This window comes from Neopelma chrysocephalum, unplaced genomic scaffold, assembly GCF_003984885.1.
Source record: "Neopelma chrysocephalum unplaced genomic scaffold, ASM398488v2 Primary Assembly neopelma1_26, whole genome shotgun sequence".
Classification (NCBI taxonomy): Eukaryota; Metazoa; Chordata; class Aves; order Passeriformes; family Pipridae; genus Neopelma; species Neopelma chrysocephalum.
Genome location: NW_020897695.1, coordinates 25,653,493 through 25,664,460, shown reverse-complemented (window position 1 = coordinate 25,664,460; position 10,968 = coordinate 25,653,493). Strand labels below are relative to the sequence as shown.

At 35.1% G+C, this 10,968-nt stretch overlaps 1 protein-coding gene across 3 annotated transcripts in view; it reads right to left on the bottom strand.

Moving 5' to 3' along the window:
• Positions 1 to 1,375: 1,375 nt before the first annotated feature.
• Positions 1,376 to 10,968, bottom strand: part of TRIP13 (thyroid hormone receptor interactor 13) — a 12,771-nt gene continuing 3,178 nt past the window's right edge. For 2 of the 3 annotated variants that reach the window (XM_027675981.1, XM_027675980.1), the window contains exons 5-14: positions 10,190 to 10,245; positions 8,354 to 8,444; positions 7,127 to 7,199; positions 6,104 to 6,167; positions 5,776 to 5,862; positions 4,935 to 5,041; positions 3,745 to 3,898; positions 3,453 to 3,565; positions 2,189 to 2,258; positions 1,376 to 1,632 (exon numbers count right to left, since the gene is read on the bottom strand). In XM_027675981.1, the coding sequence (XP_027531782.1) occupies positions 1,537 to 1,632; positions 2,189 to 2,258; positions 3,453 to 3,565; positions 3,745 to 3,898; positions 4,935 to 5,041; positions 5,776 to 5,862; positions 6,104 to 6,167; positions 7,127 to 7,199; positions 8,354 to 8,444; positions 10,190 to 10,245 (911 nt within the window). In that variant the 3' untranslated portion in view covers positions 1,376 to 1,536. The remainder of the gene's footprint in view (positions 1,633 to 2,188; positions 2,259 to 3,452; positions 3,566 to 3,744; positions 3,899 to 4,934; positions 5,042 to 5,775; positions 5,863 to 6,103; positions 6,168 to 7,126; positions 7,200 to 8,353; positions 8,445 to 10,189; positions 10,246 to 10,968) is intronic. The other variant, XM_027675982.1, reaches the window with a different exon arrangement.

Here is a 10,968-nt window from a genome sequence, read left to right as displayed (position 1 = left end):
GCATTCAACACGTTTAACATTTCATCATCCATGCTTACAGTGACCTAGATCCCAGATATTTTTCTAAACCCACCACCCAGTGGATGAGATGGTTAAAGCACACTGCAAAATAACTTTTGCTGTAGCATAGAAAACTCACTGCTTTTCATTTTTGGATCAACAGGTTCCTTGTATTTGGCAAAACATTTTAAATCCCAGAATTTTTCTATTAGGCTAGGTGGAGAATTTCTATGGTGTTACATTACATTACAGCTAACATTACATCTTGAAGAGGGATTTTCACTGCAGCAAAGTAAGTCTTGTTCATTAGGGTTTTGGAAACTTTCAATCAGCATTCCTGTTCTCACATGACTTGCTGAATCTCAAGGATTCATTCTTGCCATCTAGTGGCTTTGAGCAGAATTAAATCAAATCTGTTAACAGATTAGAAAGTTATTGTTTGTGATAAAAGATGGTAGGAGACATGCATTGGATATCATCAACTTAAATGTCACAATTTTATCTTCATTTAAGAAAAACTTTTCTGGAAACTCCCTTAAAATTAATAGAATCACAGAATGGGTTGGGTTGGAAGGGACCTTACGATCATCTGGTTCCAACTTCCACCACTACCATGGCAGGGATTCTACCCATTAGACCAGATTCCTCAGGGCCCCTTCTAGCCTGGCCTAGAACCATTCCAGGGATGGGCAACCTATTCCAATGCCTCACCACCCTCACAGTAAAGCATTTATCCCTAATACCTAAGCTAAACCTACCCTCTTTCAGTTTAAAATTGTTCCCCCTTGTCCTATCACAATATGCCCTTGTAAAAAGCCCCCCTCCCTCTTTTTCATAAAACAACACCAAACCAAACTCCATGCATTTTGAAGAACCTTTCTTACACACTGTAGTTACACTTCATGGAGAAAATATGGTCCACTCTGGCTCACATTCTTGCAACAACACAAAATTCCCCTAGTATTACAAAATACAATTAAGTACTCTTGATTTAATTTTTTGAATCTGATGTAATTAAAAAAAAAGTAATAGTTGATATTAAATTCCAAGATAAAGAGACGTCAGTATAAAAAGTCTGGTCTATCACTGAGCATTTTGAATCCTTCCCAGTTTCATCCTCATTATTTCAAAAGCAATAACAAATACTGCATTTATAGCAGAAGTATGAGATCCAAAGAGTGACTTTCTATTGCTATTAAAAATATAAAAGAAACCAGAAATATAAAACCTGATGCATGGATAGAAAGTTAGTGATTAAGAAGCAAGGCACAGAAGTCTGCCCACTTTTAGTAACTGCAAAAGATGGAAACTGACTTAGAGCAAAAACTTTTTACAATCTTCTTATTGACATTTGAAATCAAGCTTCAAAAAAGAGGCTGTAAACTTTCTTAATTGTTTATTAATGAATATTTTTAAAAACTAGAAGAGGCATTCCAGGTTTTTTAAGGTGCTGACAATTTATTTTACAGACGCATAAAAGTTGCAAAATTTGTATGAAAAATATAACAATACAGTCAACTACAAAATAGTAGAGTATCACACACAGTCTTCAAGATTCTTTCTTTCTTCAAATTGTTTGTCTACTGCAAGTGAAAGAGCGTGAAGAAATGTTGTCATTGTAACACTGGGGGACTGAAAATAAGAGAACATTTTGTTAGACACACTACAGCAATAGGCAGACATAATATTTTACATAAAAATCACAGTATCAATAAGATAAATATTTTACTTCCATGTTACATGCTACAAAACAAACTGCAGGTTTATTTTAAACAAGCTAGCATGGCAAAGTCAAAGTCAAGCTATTCAAGGTCTTGAGTCAATCACTACTACTGTAGATTTGCTTAAAAAAAGGCTTTTAACAAATTAATAATATTTATAAAGTGGCAGAGGTTTTTTTCAGCAAGGAATTATCAGAGAACCAGTATCAATATTCATTAATTTAATTAAAAGTAGAATGCTGCTTGACAGGTCAATCCCACATCACTTCTTCAATCCCATTTTAGATTATGGCCAGCACATCATTGTTGCAGTCTACAAAGCCGCAGAAACAAGTGAAATTTAGATCAAAAGGGGGGTTAAAACCAATCTTTTACTTCAGGCAGTGTCCAAATGTCTTCCTGCCTGTCTCAAACCCAAACTAAATTATAATTAATAGAACAAACTCACTTGAATATAATAAACTTACTTGAATATAAAGTGCATGTGCTAGGAAAGGAAGCTTTCTCAGGACCCGACCACCAAGACCTTCACTTCTTCTACAGTAAAACAGAGACAAGTGCTGCTTAAATGCTAAGTGTTCACTCTTAGAAGACCTTTCCTTTTTCTTGTTTCTCAACTAAGTTGCTCTAAAAAAACCTCAGATCACAATTCAGCAGGTCACTTGCAGCTCTTTTAGCAGGAGTAGGAAGAGAACAGACAAATTCTGCTTATGGGAGGCTACAGAGTATAATACAAAAAAGGAAGCGAGGGTACAGAAACAGCATAGTCACAGTTGCCTGCCAATGCTTACATCATGCCCTTCACATCACTGTGCCTTATCTCATGAGTTTGGGGGAATGTCTCCACCAAAAGGGTATGGTACAGACATAACCACTCTTGGAAGGACTTGAAAAAAACCCTGTTTTGAAGTTTGGACCTCATGGCTACTGCTTTTCTCCTTCTACCAATCATTTACAGTTTCCTTCACCTCACCGACTTGATATATGTTTCTTGTCTTCTCCAAGCACCACTCTGCGTATGTAGACTGCAAACCTCTATCCCTGGAAAAACTTACATGCTTTTACTCCACTCCTCATCGGTTAAGATTGCATACTTCAGGAACAGAAAGAAAACACACTTTGCTAACTTTATGTTATTTTATTTTGTTCCACAGAGACCAGCACTTTGGAAAAAAAACATTGCTTGATACTGTGAATATAATTTTTATTTATTGTTTCAAGAACTGTTATGCTGCAGTGAAAGACTATTTGCTCTATGAGCATCCTCAGAAAACCATAACACTGTCCATTTACACTTCATTCCCTTCCCCCTTGCTTCTGTCCACTTACATCTCCATGCTAAATACTGATTTAGTAGATTGCTAGGTATTTCAAGACACTTTCTTAGCAGGACCTGAGGCCCAAGCTATTTCTGCTAACCTGCATTACAATTTCCAATATCCACTGAAACTTAAGGCATCTCACTAATCTGGCCAGCAATCTGTCAAGAGGACTTCAAATGGCAGAGCAGAAACCAGAAGCAGTACTAAGTCGAGCCTGTTCTGAAACTAAGAAATGTGAGCAAATCATGATTGCTTCCACTTTTGGTCCCCTAAAAGGTTTTGCACTATCCCCAACAGGAAAAAAATGGGAATGTTTCAGAACTCTAACTGCTATGAAATTCAGTTACTTTTATACATCATTCCACAACTCGATATATATATGAAAAAAAGTAGAATTTCAGAATCTTACCTTGAGATTTCTTTTAGTACAAGGCTTAGCCTTGACACATTATTTTCTACGAAGCCTATCATCTCTAGCTCTCTGAGTGTCAGAAGCTGCTGTCGAGGATATATTATTTGACACTAGAAAGAAGAGTTACACATTGTTGTATGAAAAACAAATACATTCAAAATTAAATTCTACAGTAGGAGTGGAAATACAGAGAAGGAATTAAATTTTTGTATTTTTGTTACTTAGGAAGTATGGTTAAAATGTCCTATTTTGAAATAGGACATTTTGCAGTCTTGCTTTCAAATATTACCTTCATCAGTTCTTCCAAGCAAGAAAGATATATTCTAAATATTGCTGCAGTAGATGGAGGTCCAATGTATTGCTTTATGTCAGCCCTGTCTACAAAGGCCATGTCAATTTTCTCCGTAATATTTGAAGTAGTCAGGATAACTACGTTGGGATACCTTCAAGACAAAAGCATATTGTTAGGTCACATGTTTTATCTCCTTTTGTGACTGGCAAATCAAGACCTTCCCTCTTATGACTCATGTAATGTCTTGCAATAACTAGTCGCATCACTTTTGTCAACCAGCAATTACATTAAATGATCTGAAGCTCTTGGTCAGTTATCACCAGCCTATTTCAATGCATAGTCTCTTTCTTTTAGTTGTTTCTCAAGTGTCCACAGTTTCTCTCATCCTATTCTAGAAGTGATATACATTAACTATCTAGAGCCTATTGGTATAGTTTCTACCACAAAAAAAAGATTTTGAAAAGAAGACTCATAAATTTGAAACTTTAATCTACATGTTTTCCATTTCAATTTAGTAGAAAGTATATAGTTTAACTGGCAATGTGACATATTCTAACTGCAAATTACTTCAGAGTGAGCTTAAAAGAGAACATATCCTTGCTCTAAGCAATGAAAGAACATTCTTAACCACAGCTGTTTTTAGATGAAACCTGTCAACTTTTATGTATGAATAAGACATATTTAATTAGCTGCAAGACAGGGCCAAATACTAGGGCACTGTTCTGTGAACAGTGCCAAGGATGCACAATAAGGAAAGGGAAGTGGTAGGAATGAAAAAAAGCTGGTATGTTGCACTAAATCCAGCATACAAAGTGGAGCAAGCAAGATTAACAATTTCTTCTAAACCATGTTTTGTCCAAGTCTGCTTTAGATTGACATCCAGAAGCGGTATATAATAAACAAATTCTTCATTCATCTTATTCTTGTCTCTCCAAGCACACACTATGATGATCTGTCCTTTTTCCCTCCCTATCTTTAAGGGAAGTATACAGCCTAGTGATTTGATTGTCCACTCAGGTACATGCAAAATACTCTGTTGGATTACTCCTATGTCTTTTCAAATTAGCATCATTTACAAACAACAGTTCACTAACCAATTTGTTTTAGCATTCCAAGTAGGAACCGAAATTTAGCAGGAATCCTGAAATTGTCGATTATCTTTTGCTGTTCCAATAATATGAGTTTACCTTTTAATCTGATCTATTTGTGTCAATACAGCATTCACCACACGAATAGCATCTGAAGGTTCTGTGCCTGCCTTGAAGGCACTGCGGGCTGCCGTGAGGCTTTCCACCTACAAAAAACCAAACCAACCAACCAAAACAACAACAACAACAACAAAAATCATCAAACACCAAAAAACCCAAAAAGATTGCACATTTGGAGTCCTGGTAGCAAACAAATAACCCAGCCAATATACCCTCAGATCCTTGTGTCTGGTATCTAAAACTCCATCTTCAAAATCTTTTGTTAAGTAGGAAATTACAGGGAGTAGGAAAGGCATGTCAAGGAAGCAAAGTGTAGTGAGTGAAATGGAACACACCACCAGAATAATGAATACATTGAATTTAGAATGAGCTTCCCCATAGATATTTCAATAAAACAAGCTAATAAAGTACGTACTTACTGAGTTGCTTATGTATGCAACTCTGCAGAGAATGTAGACAATGAACTGAACCATATTAATGTATTTTAGAGTTTTACAACAAATAGAAGAGTACAAATAATACAAATCTAGGCTACTTTTACTCCACTTGTAAACACACAGCAGCAAGGAAGTCCCATCAAGAAAGGCTTCAATTAATTTTCAGCTGTAATTTGCCTGCTAAATGGCACTGTGTTCCCTCCAAATCTCTCAAATCCACAGCAGTCAGGATTAAAATTCACTCTTCTGCACAAAGCTATATAGCTTACGAAATATCATAGATGTGCTTATATTGTTCACTACAAATGAGGACTATTACAGTTTCTCCCCAGCAATTTACTTCCTGCTAAATTTTATATACAACAATGCTACTGGAATCATACCTCATCAATCAGTACAAATACAAGAGCATCTTGGTCATCAACTAACTCTTGAATCTTCTGGAACATCTTGGTTACAAGCTTGCCACTCTATAAAGACACCATATGCAGATGTTTATTTCCTTACCACACAACTTTCCAAGGCTTACCATATTTAAAGATGGAAATACCTGTTTTTTTAAAATAACTTTCTAATATAACTTCCATTTAAGCATTCTCAAACATGTTAATTATTGTGAGTAATCTTTGGTGCATACATGAAACAAGCTCAACAGAAACAGTGTAATTTCTAAAACACAGCGTCTACTTAATTAGCTACATCAATACATACCTCAGAAAACCATTTAGAGAAAAGGCTGTGGCTGTTTATCTCAATTAGCTGTCCATACCTGTACCTAAAGTATAAAAGGAAAAGGAAGCATCAACTCCATTGTAAATAAAAGTCAGTGATATCATTAACTCCTGCAAGTCTCATTCTCTCCATTTCGACCCTGGGATTCTGTGAATTAGTACTTTAAATTACCTACTTTTCAAGACATAATACCTGTTTCAATTGTGATTTCCAGCAACATGTCTCAGTAGAATTCTTCACATTAAATTGCTATTAGAATGTCTCCATTATAACAGGTGCTATTTAAATATAGTTTGAGTAACAGTTACCATGCTAATTGCCTCATTCTTCTGTTCATGTAAGATTTTCTTCAATATAGCAAGAACTCATATAAAAGTATGAAACTTATTTACTTAGCAGTGCATGGATCTGCTTATGATAAAATATTTCGACCACACAACATATAGTCCATGTTTTTCACACATTCAGATCGCTCCCATTACTTATGTTACACCTCGTATTTTATATAACATTTATTTTTCTAAATAAATTTGTTAAGTTGCTATAAACTTTAAGGCTAATTGTTATTACTTGTCTGATATACAAACTGACCTCTGCAGATTGTGTTATTCAGACAATCCAAGTACAAAACAAATTGGTTACAAAATCGCTACCTATTAAGAACAGGCTTTCTTGAACAAGAAGATAGAAATACCAAAATAATCTGTGATCCTTTGCCCTTTAATATTCATTGATGTACAATGTGAGCAGAAATTACTATATTGTCACTGGACTTTGTTTTACACACCTGGGCACAAATAATGACACATTTTTAAAGACATTAAATATCCTAGACAGTCTATCAGATCAGTTTTATTGTTAGCTGGGCACAGTATAAAAAAAAGGACATTAGCACTTGGCACAACTTACTTGAAATCAAATATTACATATATTTGGGCTAGTGAAAAAAAGCAACTAGTTTACAAAGTAAACTAAGGTGAAGAATTTCAACAAAATTATCACCTGTATGACAGTCGAATTGTCAGCTTCTGAGCCAATGCTTTACAGAGAGAAGTTTTCCCAGTTCCAGGAGGGCCTGGTTTGAAATCAGATCCATACATTACACAGAATTTGCATCAGATTGTTAATGACATGTAACAGCTTTTTAACTACTCTATTTCATCATAGCACTAACTGTAGAATAAAAACACAGTAGGCCAGAGTATTTTGAGAAAATTGCTTATTCCACTACAGTCCTAGAGCCAAACAGGCAAGTACAAGCATAGTGATTCATACAAGAGTATGAATCTATGGGAAATCATGTGCGGGGGCACACAAACTGTTAATGTCAACCAAATGACAGTACTTTCCTTCAAAGCCAATACTGGCATTACAGCATAAATGTATTTCACACTGCAACAGTTGCAGATTTCCTAGAATTAATTTCTTTGTGATCACAATAATAAGCTCGTTATTAAAATTAAATATATCTATCATAAATACAATGTTAACAGTCTGAAATAAATAGTTTTTCAAACAAAAACATCCTGCAGCTTTTATATTGACAGTTATAACTCAAGTACAATCAACAAATACTTCCACTATGATCTTTTATTTTTGAACATTATTCTTGATGATAAAATTGCAATTAATCAATAGCAAGCTGCATTTTGCAAGCAAATGGATTCATCTGATGCTAATCTCATTTCTGGTATAATTTCCACAGTAAGCTAGGACTGACTGAAGGTTACAGCTTCACTGAAACAACTAAATTAGTGAGAGTACTGCCTTCATACTTGGCAATAGAACACACACTGTAAAAAACACAACACACAGATTGATTTCCCAGTTTCCTCAAAGTTTTTATAAAGCCATAACTAACAAAATATTTAATACTGGGATAGAAGTGAAACTAATATATGCCTTCTAATGTTCTCGGTATCTGCATTATTTTTGCTCTTTATGTAAAAAAGCTGCAATATCACTTAAAAATGAAAATTAAAAAAACCCACAGCTGTCACTGCACTGTAAATTCTAGGATTTAAATTCCTGCAAAACATAGTACACATGAACATTGATTTCACTCTGACATTACACTTAATTTAAACCTGTATAATAAAGAGGATATTTCCCTGCTATTTTTGTATCATCTAATTTCACTACAACAGGCCTGCAATACAAGTTTTGCCAGAAGGAAAGTATAAACATGTGGCCAACAAATGTACTCGATTTAAGAGAGATCGTTTTTACCATGCAGCAAAACAACTCTGTTCCATGATATCAGGTTGCTGTCGACATTTTTGTCAGAGAATAATAATGTTGTTGTCACGTAATCAAGTAACTAATTGAAAAGAAGAAAAACAGACACATAGAGACATAAGAGCAAATACAATTACAGATAGAAGCAATCTCCTAATCATGCCTACTGTGTACTCATAACAACAACAACAAAAAAAAAGAGCTCATGTCTTTTAGTCATAGGCAAACTTATTTCTCCAAAGTATGGGAATTAATTTCTGTCCTACTCTCAAGAATACGAATAGAATGTACTGGGCACAAATAGAGACCTAGAACTTTTAAATTAATAAATTAAATGCTTTAAGGAAGCAAAATTATTTTCATTTTCCATTGTCCCACTTACAGCGCATCTATAAAACACAAGCTGCCCAAGCACAGAGAGTCAAAGACTCAAACTCTCGGTACTGTTTGTACAGCTATACATTTGTTCAGTTTGTTGTACTAAGCCCACCAAAGCATTTCCTTTCACATTTTACTTCCTTTTTACTGAAGCATTTGTATCAGCTACTGTAACAAATTTGTAGATTGTTTACCCTTCCAAATAAGGGAAGTTTCATGTACTTCCCTGAATGCTAGCTTCTAAAAATACTGCTACTTCAATTCAGAATTTCTAGAATTATGAAGTAGAGAACTCTTTCAACAAAATGAGTATGAACTTCAGGTGTGAATCTATACTGACTTTTACCTATCATAACACCTGATTACCTTCTATCGCTCTTACCTGTAAGGTGCTTTTGATCCATAGGTGTTAATAGGACAATACGACAGTACTCCTGCAAAATCTCATGCTCACGGTGGAGCAGTTACACAACAGCAAAACCAACTGAACTTAATCCACATGTTTTTCAATATTCCATGGACACAGACTGTACTATTTTGAAAATTCACAGCAACCATTTCAGAGCCCGTAGAACTCAACCATGCCCAGGCAGTTCCGTGCTTTAAAGAATAAAGATTCATCACCATTATTTTTACAGAAGTAGTCCTAGTTTTAGTCATTAAAAGCAACCATTTCTTTCTACCAGTATACACTTACAGTCAACAGTGATCAGCTTGCTGTTATTTAGTACATCAGCAAGTCTAATTAGATAGTCTCGTCATTTCATAGATGACTTGGAAATCAGTTTCATAAATTAGACAAACGTGGACATGTTAATTCATATTTACCTTATAAATGAAGAAGTACAATCACTGAAATGTTTTGCTTTGCTATATTTGTTTATAAAGACTTAAGTGAGAATACTGTATCTATGGTATTACAAACAAGCTAACGAATTAATTACTTATGTCCAAAAATGTCAGTCAGAAGCTTCTTTTTTTTAAGAAGCACAATAAACATTTTAATGAGTGCTGTCATAAGAACAACTGAGTTGAGTCACTTGTGCTTTATAGTCACATCACAATTACTAGATTCCAGATTGCGGTATTTCTGTTCTACGAGCTCTGGCATTTATTATCACAACCTTTGATGAATGCACAGAATCTTCGAGCCAGAAAATGATCCCATGGAACTGTTCTGCTTCTTTCAAACATCTTACCAGCATTCAAGTGGGAGTGCACTCCAATCATTCAGTGTGCATTTTATGAACAGTGACAGTGCTGGCTGACACTACTGCCAAGCCAATTAATTGTTTAGCTGCTGCCAGAAACACTCTGCTAAACTCCCATCCCCTTCTGCCTAGCCTGCACCCACCACATCTCCAAGGGATGCAGTAAACTTCAAACAGGCCTCATTTCAGCTCTTACTTCTCCTCAAGCAATCTTAATTGTTATTAATTTTCAACTTACATTTGCTTTTACTTCACTGTCGTATATGAGACTTTCCCAAAGGCCATGGAATTCAGCTGGAAAAGCAATATATTATAAACTTGTTTAGGCTAAATCAGTCTGGGAACTTGTAGCCTATCATTGCAGCACAAAGCAGTTTTCAAATTATTCTCAACTAAAACTAGATAAATGAGGGCAATTAAAATATCTGTAAAAAAACCTCATGAGTTATTTTTCTCAAAACGCAAACACTACTTCCTAACAGACAAATTCAGCAGTTTCTCAAATTGCTCAAATCCGTCAAATAATTGTGTTGAGAAGTTAATGTTGATTTCTTAACATGAAAGGAAAAATATAATTCTTTCCACCCTCAAGAGGGGGTGGACCTACATTTCTCCAAAACAGAGAGCTATGAGAAGCTGGGGTGGGGGGAGGGTTCTAAGGTAATTTTTATTATTCAGCTTTGCCTTTTTTTTTTTTTTTAAATTAACATCAAGATGTGGAGGACCAAAAAAAGCACGTGGCTGAATAATGCACAAAAAACTGAAGTTGTCATTTGGGTATCAGTCATTCTTAGCAGTTAGTTGCTTACTTTCAGCAAAGAAAAGCAAAAAAGACCGAACAACTACAAACCACAATAATGTAGGAATAATGTCAATGTATCAGATTGAATTCTTTCTGAAAATAAATGTAATAGATAGTTAGGCATTTTGAAACATGGAGAAAGTAGGAAACACTTCAGAATAACTGTCTGTTTGAGCTTAAGCTCACACCTGTGCTTCTCCTTCCAGGCACAGAAT